The sequence below is a fragment of the Solanum pennellii genome, chromosome 10 (genome assembly GCF_001406875.1).
Source record: "Solanum pennellii chromosome 10, SPENNV200".
Lineage (NCBI taxonomy): Eukaryota > Viridiplantae > Streptophyta > Magnoliopsida > Solanales > Solanaceae > Solanum > Solanum pennellii.
This window is the reverse complement of record NC_028646.1, coordinates 60065748-60086573: the sequence shown is the minus strand read 5'-3', so window position 1 is coordinate 60086573 and position 20826 is coordinate 60065748. Positions and strand designations below refer to the sequence as shown.

Here is a 20826-nt window from a genome sequence, read left to right as displayed (position 1 = left end):
TATAATTAAAAATATGTCTTAGACAATTTATATCTGATTTTAAATTATTATTTTTCTATTTTAATTTATGTGATATAATTTGAACTTCAAAAATATTTTTTATTAAATTTGAATAGTGGATTTGAAGCATTAAGATATAAAAAGTAAAAGATGGAATGAGTAGACCAAACAACTATCTCTACATATATCAAAGTTGAGAAAAGAAGTATAACTTTACCTTTTTTTAGTATTTAATTATTAATCGACAAATTAGACGTATTATCTTCGATTCTCTAGAAGTGATATCAAGTAGTAATTTTTTAATAATTCTTTTAGCCGGATTTTAAACTATATTAATTATTGGAATGTGTATTAATTATATAAATATTTAGCGGATTAAATGTCCACCATTTTAATAAATCTTTTAAAAACAAAGCAAAAAGTAATAATTATTATATTATATCGTATTCTATTATTATTTAAGGAATATAACATTTTAAATGATCGTATTATTCAATGTTGTTAGATAATGTCATTTACTGATAATTTGAATTATAAATCTATAAGAAAAGATAAAAGTAAGGTATATGATGGAGCTGCTGTCATATGCAAGGCGAAAGATTATTTAATTATAAAATAATAAATAAAAATTAAATAAATAAATAAAAAATAACAACAATTACATCAAATCGATCATTATATAAAATAAAACACTTTATTATTATCTAACAATAAATTTAAATTATACAATATAATAAATTTAAATAATAACTAAAATAAACATTATATATAAACTAAGTACCATCTAAACATCATCAAGAAAAAACTATAATGGAATAGGACCATTATGTCAATTATGATATGGCATGTTTCCACACCATAAAAATTTTCGTATATATTAGTGATTTTTTTTTTTATAAAGTAAGATCATTTATTGAATTTAGACCAAAAATAATAATTAAAAAAATCATCAATTTAAAGTCATTATTGAGGTGTGTACCATGCTTTTCTTTTAAACGTGGCCATAATTTTCCGACCCTACAAATAGGCCCTCCATGTCTACCAAAGTGCAAATCAACCAATTTGACAAAAAATAAATAAATATATATATATATATATATATATATATATATATATATTTCCTTTCGGACTTTTAAGATGCATTGATGCAGTTATTACAGTCCGTACATCTTCATAAGCAACCGAAATGCTCTCCAAAGGAGAGAACAGAATCAATGTGTTAATAATCAGTGTTCATTCACCGAATTTAGATTCATTTAAACTCTTGGCTCATGTTGTGATCTTGGATATAATTTCACAATGTAAATATATATTCTATTCTTCCAATTATGACATCTATTATGAGAACAATTAGTTAAATTATAAATACACTACAAAAATCAGCTAAAAAATTTGCGATAAATATGTAATTATATTTTTTGAAGCTAAAGAATTTGGTACAATTCACTGTTAATTATCATTAGTAGCATTGAATTTTTTTGTTTAGTGACAGTAGTTGTTTGTTTTTAATATATATTTTATTTAGTAAACGGTAAGATAATTTTTTTAACATAACATTTATAGTGTATATGCTTGAAATTAACTATTAAATAGTATTTTATAGAAATAAATTATAGTTGTAAACATCTTGAAATAATTATGCAATTATATCCGATGAATACAATGAACTCTTAGCAAAAAAGATTTTGAAAGAAGGAGCATGCTTTTTCCTTCAAAGGCCACTAAATGAGAAAATTGTGAAACACTTATCACAATTTGTATTGAGAAGAAAAAAGAAATAAAGAGAGAGAGCGAAAAAAGGATCAGAAGATAAAGATAAGAGGATTGTTAGTGATATTGATACAAACAATATGGGTGGAGATAATGAAGAATTATTAAAAAACAAATGGTGTACCTAATATTGAAGAGTATAGAAATAATATTCATGAAGTTGAAGAAAATATCCTCCTCCGCTTGTATTTTCCATTCGATACGATATATTCCTCAACTTCATGAGTATTATTTCTATGTTCCTCAATATTAGACGCACCATTTATTTGTTTAAATAATTTGTCATCATCTCCACCCATATTATTTGTATCAACATCATTAACAATCATCTTTTCTCCATCTTCTGATTCTTTTTCCGCTCTCCCTATCTATCTTTCTCCTCAATACAAATTGCCACAATTCTTTTATAATTTTCTCGTTTGTGACCTTTGTCTACAAAAACAGGCTTATTCTTTCAAAGCCCTTTTTGCTACGAGTTCATTGAATTCATCACATACAACTGCATAATTATTTCAATAAGTTCACAATTAGAATTTAATTGTATTAAATACTATATGAATAGTTAATTTCAAGCATATTCACTATAAAAGGTGTGTTACAAAGTAATAACTTATCAATTACTAAATAAAATAGAGATTAATAACAAATAACTAATGTCACTAAACACTAAATATTCATTGCTACTCATAATTAAAGTGAATTGTACTAACTTCTTTAGCTCTAAAGAATATAATTATATATTAATAGCAAATAAGTTAGTCTATTTTCGTAGTGTTTTATAAATGTAACTGACTTTTCTCACAATAGATGTCATTAGTGGAATAATAGAATAAATAATTACATAGTGAAATTTTATGCAAGATCACAACTTGAGCCATGAGTTTAAAAGAATCAAAATTTGGTAAATAAGCACTGATTGTAATCACGTCAATTTTTTCTCTCCGTTGGAGAGCATTTGCATTGCTTCTGAAGATGTACGAACTGCAGTTACCATTATGATTCGTTCATTTCTCAACAAAATACCCCACTTTTTTTGGTTACCTCACAAATACCCCTAACTTTAACTAATGCCACCAAGCATGCCATGTTATTTTCTTTAACGTGATCAATAAACATCAATATCTACCATGGAAAATCACTCAATTTTACCGGCCCATTAGCCCGTCTCATTAAAATACACCCTAACCCTTACTCCAATTTACAAGTAAATATAAGACCATACTCTGAGTGTTCGTTTGGATCAAAGAGGCGCTGGATGTGTGATGATCCTTGTTACCTGCGTCTGTATCATAATAAGATGCAGGCCAACGCACATCAATACATTGAATATACGAGTATACAAGTTGAAATGTTAAAACAACTTAAGCTTGAAAAAGTGTTAGAAGGAACACTTATCTTGGCTCTGCTCAACCCAAGAATAACTTAACTCAATACTACTCCAAGAAATACTTAGCTCATATGGTTTTAAAACAACTTATTTTCGAGGTAATTACTTAAACTTAACTTTAAAAACTCACTTGGAAATCATAGTTTCCTCTTTATTAAAACTAGCCAAAGGCTCGATTGGAAGTCTCAGCTTCCTTTCTTTCTCAAATGTGAAAACGTTTGTAGCTATTAGAGAATACTTAGTTCCCTTATAACTTTTGAGAAATGAACTCAACTCTTTATTCTTTACTTAATTATTCAACTTGCGCCATTAAAAAATTCAAAAGTTTGTTAAAGACCTGAAAACTTTGAGAACTTACTTTGACTTGGTTTTTAACTTTTTGTCTTGACTCCTAACTTGTTTGACTTTGATCTTAATTTTCCTTGAATTAGATTGTGCATTCAAGTTTCATGCTCTCATGTTTTATTGATAATTTCATGATTTTTATATGTACCTTAGAGTGTTGGAATAAACTAAGAATCATAGGTCCATCACTTAGGAATTAGTACAAAAAGTTGGGCGAAGAATGGGGATAACTGATGTCCCTGGCTCTATGAGAGGCGCGGGGTGCCAGCCCTCAAAGGGTAGAGAAAATTCTGTGGCGCTCTGGCTGGCGCGACGCGCCAGAGGCCAAAGCTCAGAAGAACTTTTGTGGCACTCTTGTGGGCGAGGCGCTCCAGGTAGAAAATATCCGACCTTTCTCCTTTATTTTTAATCTCTAAACCCTCTAAACATCCATAGTTCTTTTCCAAAAAACTTAGGACATTACTCACCTCAATACCCAATAGAATTAAGTCAAAAAACAACTCGAATTACGAATGAAATCAACACTAGACATTCAACAACTCAACCAATAATAATTCGACAATGTTTTTCAAGAACTTCACACACTAACATATAAACAACTCACCAATCACTTAATTGAAACAAGTTTGGCGTGTGGGTGAATGAACCTAACACTAAATGATCTCAAATACCTTTATAGGGATCAACCCCAACGAATTTCACTTGCAAAACTTTGACGTTTTTGGAAAATGCTGGACATTTGGCCCTTTCTTTATTCTTTTCTCTATTCTCCAAACCGTAAGCGTAATTCTAAATTTTTAAATCTGAACTAATTTAGATTTTTTTACCCCAATAATTCGATAAAAACAAACAACGAAATTATTTAGATAGAAATAGATTGTTTAGTCTTTGTTCTTTTAATTATTAATAAATGTTTTTATGTGTTTATAGAAGAAACAAATTAGATTGTTTAGTCTTTGTTCATGTTATAGGCATGTTATACACTCGATTGACTTCCTCTACAAAAATATATATGTTTTTTCAAAAAGGGGGGGGGGGAGTTAATAATATTAAGTTCTATTTGTCTTGCTCCAATTTCATTAGATGTTCTAGAAGTGCCACAATTCTAGAGACAACATTTCAGAAATATCACTTTAACTACTTGACATCACGTAAAGAGCGCAAAAGTAGTCATCGTACATCAGGCCAAAAATCATTAAGTGAATCTCCACTTAAGAGTAGCAATAGAAAATATGGGAGAATGCCCCGTCTTAAACAAAAAATTCCTAATTAAATCCAAAGAGCACTAGAGTTTCCATTTTGAACTCCCAATACCAGCAACATTTTTGCTAGAGGGGAGAGTTAATTTCAAGTGAAACTCTATCCTCCACAATTTCAGGATCATCCCCACTAACCCAACATTGAGAGTTCATTAAATAAGCCATTTTTTCTATGACAAATAATGTTCGTGGTGTGCTTCAACAAAATAAGTATATACCATTATTGGAGATGTTTGGTTTGGTGGTATTCTTCAACAACATCAGTATAGACCATTATTGGAAATGTTTGGTTCACCAAGACTACGACACCTAATTAAAGGAAACATTACTCATAGGCCTGACTCAGAATTTAATACTTGGTATCGTCATAATCAAAGTGAGTAAAACTTGGAACTCAATGTAGCTCATAAAACAAGACTTTAGATAGCAAAATAATGTTTGATATATGTATTGGAAATATGACGATTAATGACTACAATTTGAATGTGAATGCAGGAAATACAAACACATATTTAGGTAGTAAAACGATGTCTTATATTGATGCTAAAAATTGCAAATAGTGATGCACTTTGAACGATAAATGCTAATTTTCAGTAACATATTGCTGAACCAAATATGTCTTATTTGAGCAGTATAATCGCGACAAATAAGAGTGATATAGAAGGAAGTGATTATGATCAAACTTATTTTGATGATTAGGTTAGTGCTTCAATCTAATATATATATATATATATACATATATATATATATATATACATATATATATATATATATATATATGTATGTATATATATATATATTTATATATTGGTATTAGCTAAAATCAATATAAGTTTACAACAAAAGTTGACTACACCAACTGATGCATATTAGTTTGTTCAACACTAACCTATATTGCTGGAAATTTATATTGCTTTTAGCTAATACCAACAATTAATCAAAAAATATATATAATATCAAATATCTAGGTTGAAGCACTTACCAGATCAATAGAATAAACTTAATCAAACTCATTGTCATATGAATTGGGTAGGTTAGCACCTGAAGGTCCAAGATTTTTGAAAAAATAACCCATATTATTGAAATTAGAATATGCATAACAATTTTCCTTCTCATTTGAATCTATTTCTTCGGTATCACTTTTATATATTGTCAAGATATTTCTTGGATAAGACATATTTTTTTCACCAATTTGTTGTTGTAAATTTTAATTTATTGTTCCATGTTCGTTACTAGTATCTTTTTCAGCATTAATATTAGACATCATTGTTCTACATGAATTTTTGTTTGTATTTCCTGCATTCACACTCACGTTGTATTCATTATTTGTCGTAATTCCAACACCTATATAAAATATTATTTTCTACCTGAATGTGTTATTTTATGAGCTACATTGAAGTCCAAGTTGTACTCACTTTGAATATGATGATTCCAGTGTTAAATGCTTAGCAAGACTAATGAGTAATGTTTCCTATAATTTGGTCTTGTCATCTTTGTGAACCAAAAATTTAAAATAATGGCCTACGTTGATGTTGTTAAAGCACACAATCAACATTATTTTTCATAGAAAAAATGGGTTACTTAATGAATTCTCAATGTTGGGGTAGTGGGGTTGAACCTTAAATTGTAGAGGATAGAGTCTGTCTTGAATTGAACTCTCCCCTTTGGCAAAACTTTTGCTAGTATTGGGAGTTGAAATGGAAACTCTAGTTTTCATTAAACTTGAGTAGGAATATTATTTTGAAGACGGGGCATTAATGCTTGAGTAGGGACTAAAGGAAAATATTTTCTGTTGAACAAAAGAGCTACCTTTTAAGGCTTAGGCTTTGGGTTTAGTAATAAGAGCGTAGTGTCATGTCCCGCCACTAGAACAATAAAATTTTGCATCTAGAGTGGCGTAGAAGACTCCAGAATTAGTGAGAGGCTTGCGGAGAATTCTAGAAGTCCCTAGACAAATAAAAAATGTTTCAGAATTTCCAAGAGTATGTTGAATTCACTAGAAAGGGGACCAATGATTAAATATTTTAGGAACTTGTAAAGTAAATATTAATTGAACTTTAGTCCCTACTAAGTAGTATAAATAGAGGTGCCCCTAATTTTTCAAGACATCATTCAAGTTGTAAAGCATTCTTCAGTACAAAAAAAACACTGTTTAGCAACGGCAACAATCTGTCACTATATGAAAAAAATCCTTCACTAATCACGATTAGCTACAGATTAGCTACGGAATATTGATTGTTGAAATTATGCTCGTCAGTAAGCTCTTAATGATGAAAAATGAGTTCCGTCATAAGTTTGGTGACGTCTTAGTAACGAATTACTTCCGTCGTTATATTTTACCCAAGGAATGATTCGTCATCATATTTATATAATTTTGTTGCTAATTTCATAATTCTATGACGAAAAATGATGTTTCGTCTCAATTTTAACGACTTCATAGTGACGAAACTTTTCCGTTGCCACATGTTAGCAAGGGAAAGATTCGTCAATATATTTATATAGTTTTGTTGCTAATTTCATAATTCATTTCGTTATTGTTGATCAATTTACAGAAAATATCCATCGCAAGATATTTTGTAACAACATATTAGGCCTTTAATAATTCGGCGTTGATCTGTAGCCAACATTATTTTTACAGCAACGACCAAATAGTCGCTAAATTTGTTGCTAAAATTGTTCTTATGCACAGGTTGAAATATATTAAATTAAAATTACTAAATACTCCTAAATTAACAAACATTCATATATTATAATACCCATAGATGATTCATAATATATAAATAGAAAACTCCAAACAACATATTTTTGGTTGAACATATACAAAGAAAACTATAAAGTACTCTCAAAATTAACCCATTTTCATCAAAATATTACTACAGGTAATTTCTAGTTTCCAAAAAGTATGACATTATGAAAAATTGAAGCGGTGGAGGTATCAACTTGAAATAGAGGTATCAACGTCATCCACATTACTAGCAGGAGGCATGGGCCCCGCAGACGATGGATTGCCGAATGGATTAATCGATGCTTTCACCTCCTCAACACTAATAGCAACAAGATGACTAATTAGTGCAGACATCATTTTCTTTACAAACTCTTCCATATTTTTTGTCGATGTTGATTGATAAATGGATGTGGTAATGATGATGACCCACAAAGTTTCTGCCCATATTAATGTTTTGCTTTAGAACCAAGACCGTAGATTCTTCTTTTCTTTTCTCCTCCCGTAGCTTGGTAATATTCTTCATATTGATCAATATCAGTTTCAGACAATGTTTTTTCCTTTAATATTTCTTCATATTTTTACTATTATAAGCAGAGAAAATGAGAAAGCATTAATGATATGGAACAAACCAAATTGTGAAGGAAAATGCAGAAAATACACAAAGTCATGCTCCGTACAGTGTAGAGAGTGGCAGAGACACTAAGAATAAAGATGTACATTTCAGTTAAGTTTGGTACTATTCCATATGATTCTTTAAATATACCAGCTACTCTTTACAAAGATAAAGTAGTATATGTTAGTGCAGAATGAGGCATCCTTTTGAAACTGAGCAAACTGATAGAAATAAAATACTTCACAAGTTGACTAGAATGGAATTCATAGATGTTTACACCACTTGTCTAGTGTAGGAGTTGTTGTGTATGTAGTAATAAACAGTGGATAGCCAAGTAATTTCTAACAGCATCCACCCCTTGAGAAGATCATATCAAGATGAGCTATCTCTTATTACAGTAAGTGTCAAGTAGAAGTGCAACAGTTATAAGCATGATTTGTGTTTTAGCAAGATAAAGTTATACCCACACCAGTAAAAGTAGTTCCCTAGAGTATTAGTGTAACACCCCGTAGGAAAAATAGACCAAAAATCAGTTTTTAAGAAGAATCTTCAGGTGCAACCAACGGTGGCATCGATGGTCCATCCTGCACAACAATCAATGTGATCAGAAACTCTGAAAAATTCAATCAGGAAAAATTGGCTAAAACATGATCGACGGATGGACTGACGATCCGTAGGTCAAACGACGTTCCGTAGTTCGTGACCGTCAATGGAGACCACCATTCACCCACTCTCTTACATGAGCTACGGATTACCAACACGGTCCGTAGGTGGAGAATTTGCAGACAGTTAAGGGGAAATGCAGTTGGGTAAATTTCAAATGGTCATAACTCTTAGCATTAATGAATTAGGTATCCCATGACCTACCCACAGATGGATAATGAAATTATCTTTCCATATCCACCGAACTTCCGAAAATAAGATATCCGAGTAAAAGTTATGGCCATTTTAGTAAAGGCTTGTAGAACAGGCCCTAACGACGGACCAAACGACGGGGCGTCGGGCAGACGACGGACCATCAGTCCTGGCCGTCATTTGGCCCGATAGCAACTTTCCTAGGGGTCTTTTTTACCTTTCCCACTCCGTTTAAACCGTAATTTATGTCGTTTTGACCGTAAATCATCAGATTTTTGTCAGTTTAAGGCTAGAAACATAATTAAAACATATCCAAGTCAAATAATTAAATCAAAACCTAGAAAATTAGAAGCAAGAGATGACAAAAAGCTCAAGAACCCTACAAGAACGCCACAAGCTCCAGCAGTTCCAGCCCTGAAACTTATGTATTTTTCCATTGGTATCATCACCAGGTATATGGATTTCACTAGTTGGTTCCTTTCACCAATTGGGTCCCTAGTTTTAAGTCAGATTCTTGATTCTCTTATCATGATTAAACCTAGGGTTTCTAAAACTTGGATATCTCTTCATGATTTAGTTAAATATATGTTCCAAATAAGATTATCATGTTATTACTCTGATTATTGCTTGAATTTCAGAACCCTAGCTTTGTATTTCTTTAGTTCTTGAATTACACATGCTAGGTCAGATATTTTTGACTCATCAGATATACATGCCTCTGTTTTAAATGAATAATTACAAGATTAATTTTTACATTCTCAGTTTGCATATTCAGTTTCGATCTATCCAGTATTTATAGAAATTCAGACATAAACAATATATTTTCAGAATTCATTGGTAGTAGCATAATACCGAGTTGGACTAGGGCTTAGCTCAGAATTCAGTTTATCATGTTATATTCAGTATTCAGTTTTAGAATGTTATAAATTGGTCATTGCATCCTGATAGCTCAGAATTAAGTTTATCATGTCAGATTATTATACTTCCTATTTTGCTTGTTCAATTATGTTTTCAGCTTTACTATATCCTACATGTTCAGTACCTTTCAAGTACTGACGTATACGTGCGCTACATCTTCTCGTGATGTTGGTCCAAATTCTCAGCATCCAGATCACGCATAGATTGATTTCCCGATCTCCAATTAAGTAGATTCAGTGGTGAGTACTCATTCTCTGAGGACAACAATCATGAATGTCATTTCAGTCTTTAGTCATTTAGTTTTAGTTTTGCTAGATTTAGCTAGGGCTTGTCACAGTATTTCTAGTCCAGTTTAGATGTTATTTTCAGACATAGTTAGTTTCAACTTAGTAGTGAGTTAATATTTCTTTGTATTGAACTCCTCGTTTTTTCATATATCTCAGCTATAGAATATTGGTATTCCCCATCTTTTTAGATTAAGTTATGATTTAGCTTCCGCATCATTTTTTAATTCTTTAGTATGCTCATGATCATGCCAGCAGGGTTAGTTTGGGATCACTTGTGGTCCTAGGTTCCGTGTCCGCATCTTGGGAGTTGCTCGGGGCGTGACAAAACTGTGTATAAGAGCACTATTTTTAAGTGTCCTAGGATGTATGAAAAGCCATACTAAGTAGAGTCCTTTTCATGGGTGTGAAGTGAACCACATCTAATGAGAGGGAGGCTATGAAATGTTTTAGGAAAAACTTCACTTTCTTGTTAATATTATCGTGCTTAAGGTATGATCTTATTTCAATCAAACTTGATGTTTAACATTTCAGATCATACCTTCTCATGGAGCTTAGGCATGGAATGCTAATGCACGAAATGCTAACGCTGTTTCTCTAGTACCATATAAGGAAATTCAAATGTAGAATTTTAGAAAGCTAATTCAGATTTTAGGGTCGCATGTTGGTTAGGACCCACAGAAGTTAATTGATGAGGTCAGGAAAATATTTTGTGTGATGTCACTAACTTGTAGTGATAGGTGAGATTGGCATCCTACAAACTGAAGGATGTGAACATATAGTTTACTTAGTCGAAAGACAACATACATGACTTTGTCTTTTGTAACTCAGTATAACAGTCCAATTCAGTGTCACTTCAAAAACTCTCTCAGAACCCTTGTCAGTCTCTACTCCAGTCGGTGACCTAGTTATAGGTAGACGGGTATACATAAATTGCCCTATCACAGTCTCTTAGAAAGTCACCTTAGCAGATCTAGTAGACTTCATGTCATTCTAGGCATGGATTGGTTACACTTATGTTATGCCTCAGTCGATTGTTGAACTAGGATTGTTCGTTTTCAGTTTTAAGACGAACCAATCTTAGAATGGAAGGATAGTAGCTTAGCGTTTTAAGTTTCAAGACAAACCAATCTTAGAATGGAAGGATAGTAGCTTAGCGCCTATGGGTCGATTCACTTCTTACCTTAAGGCCAGAAAGATGATATCTAAGGGTTATCTCTGTGTTATAGTTCGGGCTAAGGATTCTACCCTTGAAACCCCAACACTTAAGTCAATTCCAGTAGTCTGTGAATTTCCAAAAGATTTTCCCGGAGTCCCTCCCGAAAGGGAAATCGACTTTGGAATTGATCTCCTTCCAGATACCAAGCCTATTTCTATTCCTCCTTAAAAAATGACTCTAGAAGTGCTTAAGGAATTGAAAGAGTAGTTGAAAGACCTTCTAGATAAGGGTTTCATCAGGCCTTGTATTTCACCATAGGGTGCACCAATATTGTTCGTAAAGCAGAAAGATGGTTCTCTCAGAATGTGCATTGACTTTAGATAGTTGAACATGGTCACAATCAAGAATAAGCATCCCATCCCCAGGATTGATGACTTGTTTAACCAACTTCAGGGTGCTAGTAATTTCTCAACGATAGAACTCAGATCGGGTTATCATTAGCATAGTGTCAAAGATAGTGACCTTCCGAAAATAGCCTTCACAACTCGGTATGGTCATAGTGAATTTGTAGTTATGTCGTTTGGACTAACTAATGCTCCTGCAGCAATCATGGATTTGATGAACAGAGTGTTCAATTAGTACTTGGACTTGTTCGTTATCGTCTTTATTGATGATATCCTCATTTACTCTAGGAGTGAGGAAGAACATACAAGTCATTTGAGGGTATTTATGTAGACGCTCAAGGATCTCTACTTATTCGCTATGTTTAGTAAATGTGAGTTCTGGTTGCAATCCGTTGTTTTTCTTTGTCACATTGTATCTAGTAAAGGGATCCGAGTGGATTCGCAGAAGATAGAAGCAATGAAAAAGTGGCCCAGACCTACCTCTACTACAGATATCAGAAGTTTCTTAGGTCTAGTGGGTTATCACAAAAGGTTTGTGGAAGGATCTTTATGTATAGCCTCACCATTGACTAGGTTGACTCAGAAGATAATCAAATTTCAATTGTTAGATGATTGTGAGAAAAGCTTTGCAGAATTGAAAACTAAATTGACTACAACTCCAGTCTTGACTCTACTAGAGGGTTCAGATGGTTATGTGATCTATTGTGATGCATCTAGAGTTAGCCTAGGTTGTGTGTTTATGCAGCGAGGTAAGGTGATAGCTTATGCCTCTAGACAACTTAAGGTTCATGATAAGAACTATCCAACTCATGACCTAGAGGTTGCAACAGTGGTGTTTGCACTCAAGCTTTGGAGACACTACTTGTATAGTGTTCACATAGATGTGTTCACTGACCATAAGAGTCTTCAGTATGTTTTCACCCAGAAGGAGTTGATTCTTCGCCGGAGGAGATGGCTTGAGTTCCTTAAGGATTATTATATGAGTGTGCATTACAATCCTGGTAAGGTGAATATAGTAGAAGATGCTCTTAGTAGATTATTTATGGGTAGTGTAGCCCATGTTGTGGAAGAAAGGAATGAGTTAGTGAAGGATGTTCACAGGCTTGCACGCTTGGGAGTTTACTTTAGGAGAATATCAGATAGCGGTGTAACAGTTCAGAATGGGGAAGAATTGTCTTTTGTAATGAATGTTAAGGAATAGCAAGACAGTGATCCAATCTTGCTTGAACTTAAGGGTGCAGTTCATAATCCGAGAGTGGAGGTTTTCTCCCAAGGGGGAGATGGTGTACTTCGCTACCAGCGTAGATTGTGTGTTCCTGATGTGGGCGAGTTCAGACAACATATTCTTGCAGAAGCCCAGAACTCTAGGTATTTTATTCATCCAAGTGAAACTAAGATGTACTGCGATATGCGAGAAGTATATTGGTGAAATGGCATGAAGAGGGATATAACTGATTTTGTGAGTAAGTGCCCCAATTACCAGAAAGTCAAGGTAGAACCTCAGAAACCAGGAGGTATGACTCAAGAGATCGATATTCCTACTTGGAAGTGGGATGTGATCAATATGGATTTCATCACAATCTTATTTCGTACTCGAAGACAACATGAATCCATTTGGGTGATCATTGATAGGATGACTAAGTCTTCTCGCTTTTATAGCGGTCAATACTACAGATTCAGCGGAGGACTATGCCAAACATTATATTAATGAAATTGTGAGGTTGCATGGGGTTTCTTTGTGTATCATCTCAGATAGAGGACCTCAGTTTGCCTCTCATTTTTGGAAGTCATTTCAGAAAAGTCTTGGTACTCAAGTAAACCTTAGTACAACATTTCATCCACAGACAGACGGGCAGGTAGAGCGTACCTTTCAGACATTAGAGGATATTTTGAGAGCTTCTGTGATCGCATCAAATGTAGTTGGGATGATCACCTGCCTATTATTGAGTTTGCTTACAATAATAACTATCATTCCAGCATTCACATGACCCCTTATGAAGCTTTATATGGGCATAGATGTAGATCTCCTGTTGGTTGGTTTGAAGTAGGTGAAGCAGCTTTGATAGGGCCAGATTCAGTCCTTTATGCTATGGAGAAGGTGCAACTAATTAGAGATAGACTTAAGACAGCCCAAAGTTGTCAGAAATCTTATGCAGATGTAAGGAGAAGGGAACTACAGTTCCAAGTTGATGATTTGGTTTTTATGAAAGTCTCACCTATGAAAGGGTTGATGAGATTTGGAAAGAAAGTGAAGCTCAGCCCTAGATATGTAGGCCCTTACAAGATCTTGAAAAGGGTTGGCAAGGTGGCATATGAGTTAGAGTTGCCATCAGAAATAGCAGCTGTGCATCCGGTCTTCCACATTTCACTCTTGAAGAAGTGTGTGGGTGATCCAGCCTCTATAGTTCCATTGGAGAGTGTGGCGGTGAAATATATTGTTTCTTATGAGGATACACAAGTTGAAATTCCTGAGCGTCAGGTCAGAAGGTTGAGAAACAAAGAAGTCGCTTCAATCAAGGTTTTCTGGAGAAGTCAGTCCGTAGAGGGAGTTACTTGGTGATCAAAGCAGCCATGAAAGACAAGTATCCTCTCCTCTTTCCTTCCGATTCCACTCCATCTTGAGGTAATAGTTCCTTTTAATTTTTCCAGTCGTTCATGCATAAATTCAGTCTTACAATCATGTTCCCACAGTTTGTACTTGCATTTTCTTGCGTATTTGCATGTACTCGGAACTCAATTTAGTTAGAAACTCAGTTCTCAGTGTTTAGTAGTTGGGTTTGCAGCTATCTCTCTCTATTTCAGCTAGTTTAGTCTTCATTTGAGAAGGAATGTTCCCAAGGCAGAGATAATGTAACACCCCGTAGCCAAAATAGACCAAAAATAATTTTTTTTTCAAAAAATTTACAGGTGCAACCAACGGTGGCATCGACGTTCCATAGGACAGATGACGGCCCGTCCTGCACTTCCGTCGATGGGATCAGAAACTCTCGAAAATTTAGCCGGGAAAAATTGTCTAAGTCTTGATCGACAGACGGACCGATGGTCCATAGGTCAGACGACGATCCGTAGTCAGTGACCGTCAATCGATACCCCCATTCACCCACTCTCTGACAAGAGCTACGTATGACCATCACGGTCCCTAGGTTGACCTACGGTCTTTACGTCTGACCGTAGGTGGAAAATTTGAAGACTATTAAGGGGAAATGCAGTTGGGTCAACATCAAATGGTAATAACTATTAGTACAAAATGAATTAGTGTTCCATGACCTACCCACAGATAGATAATTGAATTATCTTTCCATAGCCACCGACCTTGCTATTAGAAGACCTCCGAGTAAACAGTTATGCCTATTATAGTAAAAAGCTGTCAAACAGACACAAACAACAAACCCAACGAAAGGGCGTCGGGCAGACGACGGACCATGAGTCGTAACCGTCGTTTGGCCCGACAACAACTTTCCCAGGGGTCTTTTTGACCTTTCCCACTCTGTTTAAATACTAAGTTACGTCGTTTTGACCCTAAATCATGAAATTTTAGTCAGTTTAAGCCTAAAAACATAATTAAAACATATCCAAGTCAAATCGTTAAATCAAAACCTAGAAAATTAGAAGCACGAGAGGAGAAAAAGCTCAAGAACCCTAGTTCAGGAACGACACAACCTCCAGCAGTTCTAGCCCCAAAACCTAAGTATTTTTCCGTGGATTTCATCACCAGGTATATGGGATTTCACAAGTGGGTTCCTTTCACCCATTGGGTCCCTAGTTTTCATACAGATTTTTAATTATCTTATCATAATTAAACCTAGGGTTTCTAGAACTTTGATTGAACTTCATGATTTAGTTAAATATATTTTCCAAAGAAGATTATCAAGTTACTACTAATATTAATAGATGAATTTCAAAACCCTAGCTTTGTATTTCTTTAGTTCTTTAATTACACATGCTAGGTCAGATATTTCAGATAATTCAGAGATACATGCCTCAGTTATATATGCATAATTACAAGATTAATTGTTGCATTCTCAATTTGCATGTTCAGTTTTGAGCTATCCAGTATTTACAGAAATTCAGACATAAACAATAAATTTACAGAATTCATTGGGAGTAGCATAATACCAAGTTGGACTAGCGTTTAGCGTACCCAATATTCCCAGAACTACTAGCAAAGTAGGGGTTAAGTCCCCTGTATGGGAAAAAAGTTAAATGATCACGCCAGCATGTCTTTATACCATTGGCACGGTATAGTGGGTCCTCTCGATGCGGCATATACATCGGACTACACATTTAGCTCACGTGGTTTTATTATCGATTATTAGTATCTCTCTAAGATCAGTCACACTCTCTGCATTGACCGTTTATCTGTATATTCAGTATTCAGTTTTAGCATGTTATAAATTGGTCCTTGCATCACGTTAACTCAGAATTCAGTTTATCATGTCAGATTATTATACTTGCTATTTTGCTTGTTCAGTTATGTTTTATTTCAGCTTTATTCTATCCTACATGCTCTGTACCTTTCAAGTACTGACGCATACATGCACTAGATCTTCTCGTGATGTAGGTTTAGGTTCTCATCATCCAGATCACGCATAGATTGATTTCCCGATCTCCAGTTCTGTAGATTCAGTGGTGAGTCCTCATTATCCGAGGACAACAGTGATGAATGTCATTTAAGTCTTTAGTCATTTAGTTTTAGTTTTTCTAGATTAGCATGGGCTTGTCCCAGTATTTCTAGTCCAGTTTAGAGGCTATTTTAAGATATAGTTAGTTTCACCTTAATAGTGAGTTAATATTTCTTTTTTTTGAACTCCTCGGTTTTTCATATATCTCAGCTATAGATTATGGGTAGTCCACATCTTTTTAGATTAGATTATGATTTATATTCCGCATCCGTTTATTATTTTTTAATATTCTCATGATCATGCAAACAGGGTTAGCTTGAGATCACTTGTGTCCCTAGGTTCCGTGTCCGCGTGTCGAGGGTAGCTCGGGGCATGACAATTAGCATTATGAAACAATAGGATTCGGACTCTTTGCTACACCTACATGGTCAATAATTATATGTTAATTGGGACTTTTACTACAAACACAATGACAACTAACTATTCAGGGAAATCCCCCTTCCCATCACCCTACCCCAACACGCGCTAAGTTCATCAGTGAGTGACTTTTTGAAGCTACAGTAACAGTAAAATAACACTAGAATCACACCAAAAAAAACAGTAAAAATTTCAACAGAAATGCCTCAAAACAGTGGCAGTATTTTCTCTCTAAAACAATACTACAGTTGCATCAAAAAGTCTCAAAACATCATTAGAACTATACCAAATAGTTGCAATAAATACACTTTAAAACACTAAAAAAATGCACCATAAAATGTAGTAGGAAAGAACCGAAACACCTCCAAGTTTTAGACTTACATGGATATCTCGAGAACGCTCACCAACAATGTTTTTCCATCATGTCCATATGTATGAACATGAAGATGTAACTCACTTGGCGTGGGATCTCGTCCTTTTTCAATAGCCTATACAAAAGGAATCACGTTATGTATATCATATAAGAGAAGATGTTAGTTATAGAGTTTTTAAAATATATATATATAAACTCACAAGTTTCTTGTGATGTTCTCCGATAGAAATAGAGCCACTAGTGTGAGTCCCAATGGCAATTTCACGACCGCCAGGACTATTTTGCGAATTAATTTATGATTTCCTAATAGACTCTGCATTTCCCCGAAGTTCCATCCATCTTTCGAACACATCTTCTTGTACGTAACGTGGCCCAACTCCTCCTTTTTTTTTGAAATAAAATTCCTATAATTTAATGTTGCCTTAACCATCCAGTGTGTTTTGACTTTGTTTTCACTAATGGAAACATCCTAGCAGAACTTTTTTTGAAGTAAGTTTTGAAAGAAGTACATGAATGTCCTATCTATATATGTGAATACACTTGCTAAAATCCCTTACCATAAAAAATTATACCTTAAATTCTCCAAAATAACCATTTCTTACATCATTTGAAACACCTTACCAATTGATTCAATTGAGATCAACAATTTTTTTGAAAGATTTGGATATGATCTAGAGCATATTTGAGAAGGTTCCAGTCTGTATAAATTAGAAGAGGTTATTAGGAGGGCTATCATAAATCAGAATTCAAAGACAGCAAGTGTCATCAATACAACAAGTAGGAACAAAATTAAAAGAATAGACTAACTCTGAAGAAGTTAGAAAGACGAGGGTCCTTGGATGGCTACTGTGGGATTCACCTTCAGCAACTGTATTTGTATGACCTGTTGGAACATTGCTACGGGTAGAAATACCTTGACCTATTAGGTTACTGTCATTTGATGTAGCTGGAGGTTTCTCGGAGATGGTTGGGCGAGTACTTTGAGTTAACGTTTCAATATTGGTCGGGGTACCACCTTGTTGAGGAGAAATTGTAGTGGGCTTGGGAATAGTTGGCATGTTTACACGAATAAAAGAATTATTCTTACCTGAGGATTTTCCACGACCTCTGCCTCCAAACATACCTATAAACAAAAAAAACATTGTTGTTAGGTTATGAGATTACATGGAACAATAATGCTTAAATATTAAAATTGTCTTTGTAATTAAGAGCTTGTTGATGAAGTAAAAAAATTAGTACTTGGAGATACAAGAGTAACAAGAGTAACTATCTAAAACAAAAGTAACAACACTGAAGGGATCATGAAGTTATATCACAAGCTTTACATTAAGAATGTGCTTCTGATAAGGCTCCTAAACATTATTGTGGGTAGAAAGACCCTAACCTGTTCGGTTACTCTCATTTTGTGTAACTGGAGGTGTCTTTGAGATGAATGGGCTAATACTCTTAGTTGACGTTACAATATTGGTCGGGGTACCACCTTTTCGAGGAGAAAATCTAGTGTTCTTGGAAAGAGTTGTCATGCTTGCAAGAATAGCAGGATTACTCCAACCTGAGGATTTTCTACGAACTGTGCCTCCAGCCATATCTATAGACAAATATAACGTGGTTGTTAGATAATTTGGAACAAAGATGAAATATTAAAACTTTAACTGTAAGAAATGATCACTGCCAACTATTTTACTTGACACAATCACTGTCAAGTCATGTCATTCAATTCAAACAAATGATAAAAATTTAAATTACAATAAGTCTCCCAAAGAAAAAATTAGGAATTGAAATAAAAAATTAAGCACATGTAGTTCAAAGACCAAGAGCTATTTCTTTTTAAACCCTAAACTGAAAAGCAAAAACTACAACATATTATCCTCTATTGAAAATCAGAAACAAACAAATTATTGTGAAAATACAATAGCAAATGATCAAGCACTAGTCACTGTCTTCTTCAAACTCTTTAGCTTCCTCTTCCTCGTCCTCATCCTCATCCTCGTCAGTTTCATACTCTTCTTCTGTGGATACTATGTGTATTTCATGATTCTCTTGCAAAAGTCCATCATTAATGGGTTCATCCATTTCAACTAAATCTACATTTGGATCATTTAAGACTACAAGCTCATCAAAGGAAAATATCATATCTATCTCATGGACTTCAACTTCTTCAACTTGAAATGGAACATTTACTTTTGAAACTATTGCCACTTCCTCATTAGGCAATTCAATAAATGTTTTAGCTTTAACCTTCTGCACAGCTACCCAATCATTATTGTCCATTTTCTTGCTAGGATAAGGTACATAACACTTGTGTTGCTTGCATTGCAATACTAAAAAGTTCATATTTTTTATATCAACGACGATGGTTAATATCAACCAATTTGTATTGATTGTGCCTTTTAACACCAACATCCCTAGTTTTGTCAAACCATTCACATTTAAATAATACAGTTTGCTTTAAAGGTGATTCACGGTATTCCACTTGTGATATCTCGTTTATTCTTCCATAATAATCACCAAACTTTGGTCGAGATACAAACTCCACTATTCATGGTTGATTTTGTGCTACCATGACATATCTGTGTGAAATTTGTATCCATTCACAAAATACACAAAATTACATGTAGCGTCTATTAATGGTCCACGAGAAAGAGTACGCAAGAATTCATTTTCAATGGGATTGCATTGGACCTATTTTTTAAAAAATGCAAGACTTAGTAAATTTTAAAACTATATTTAAGCATGTTACTGTATAAAAGATAATTTCACAATACTCACTAATTCCTTGAACCATAGTGCGAAATTTTCTTCAATACTCTCCTCTATTTGACCCTGAGATCGATTCGGAAATTTATCTTGTAAACGTTTCTTGAACATACTTTATTACAACAAAATAAATTAAATTGAAAAGTCGTGATTCAAAGATATTTTTCTATTATTACAAAAATAAAATTAATTTTCGTTACCTCACAAACAGATCAATCTCCTCACAATTTAGTAAGATATATGTTTGGGCAGCCTTTATTTCTTCGAGGGATAAATCCCTTTTTTCTTCTTCTGCCCATAGTCGACCTGGATGGGAGAATATTGATAAATTTCCTTCAATATATTCTTTATCCCCACCATCTTCATTATGGTCCACGCTATAATTACGCGTCATGACATGAGGTTCAAATTAATAAGAAAATAGTTATGTTGACTCTGTCATCAAGTATGCTTCACAAATGGAACCCTCAACACTAGATTGATTTCCAATCAGCCTTTTAAAAATTCTGAGATACCTAAATATGTAACATGTATGGACCATTACATTAGAAGATATAAATATATGGCATACTAGTCACTAATCATATATACATATAAAAGAAAATCTTAAGCTCGCCTACGTGGCGCCACCAGAAATTAGGATTCCCTTTTAATTTATTTTATTACCAAAACTAGCCTTCCCATTTTGTTAAAAGTTATGACTTTTATAGAAAGTCATGACTTTAATGAAGAGTTGTGACTTTGATGAAAAGTTGTAACTTTATGAAAATTTGTGACTCTTATTAAAAGTTGTGACTTTAATGAAGAGTTGCGTGTATTATGAAAAGTTGTGTCCTTTATGAAAAGTTGCGACTTTGATGAAAAATTGCAACTTTTATGAAAGGTTTCGAGCTATAAAAGGGGTTGCAACTTTTTCAAATCGTTGAAACCCTTCTAAT

General features: G+C 33.9%; 1 protein-coding gene across 3 annotated transcripts; it reads right to left on the bottom strand.

The window, feature by feature from the left end:
* Positions 1-7586: 7586 nt before the first annotated feature.
* On the bottom strand, positions 7587-20206 carry LOC114074396. 3 transcript variants are annotated; one of them, XM_027912312.1, is made up of 7 exons: positions 20089-20206; positions 19901-19954; positions 18516-18719; positions 17939-18254; positions 17332-17829; positions 17140-17246; positions 7587-8067 (listed from the first exon to the last, which is right to left on the bottom strand). In XM_027912312.1, exons 2-5 carry the CDS (start codon positions 19914-19916, stop codon positions 17730-17732), a joined length of 636 nt encoding a protein of 211 aa, XP_027768113.1. In that variant the 5' UTR covers positions 19917-19954; positions 20089-20206; the 3' UTR covers positions 7587-8067; positions 17140-17246; positions 17332-17729. The 3 variants fall into 3 exon arrangements, with proteins under 3 accessions (XP_027768113.1, XP_027768114.1, XP_027768115.1); XM_027912313.1 differs by having other exon boundaries at positions 7587-8003; XM_027912314.1 differs by lacking the exon at positions 19901-19954.
* Between the last annotated feature and the right edge of the window lie 620 nt (positions 20207-20826).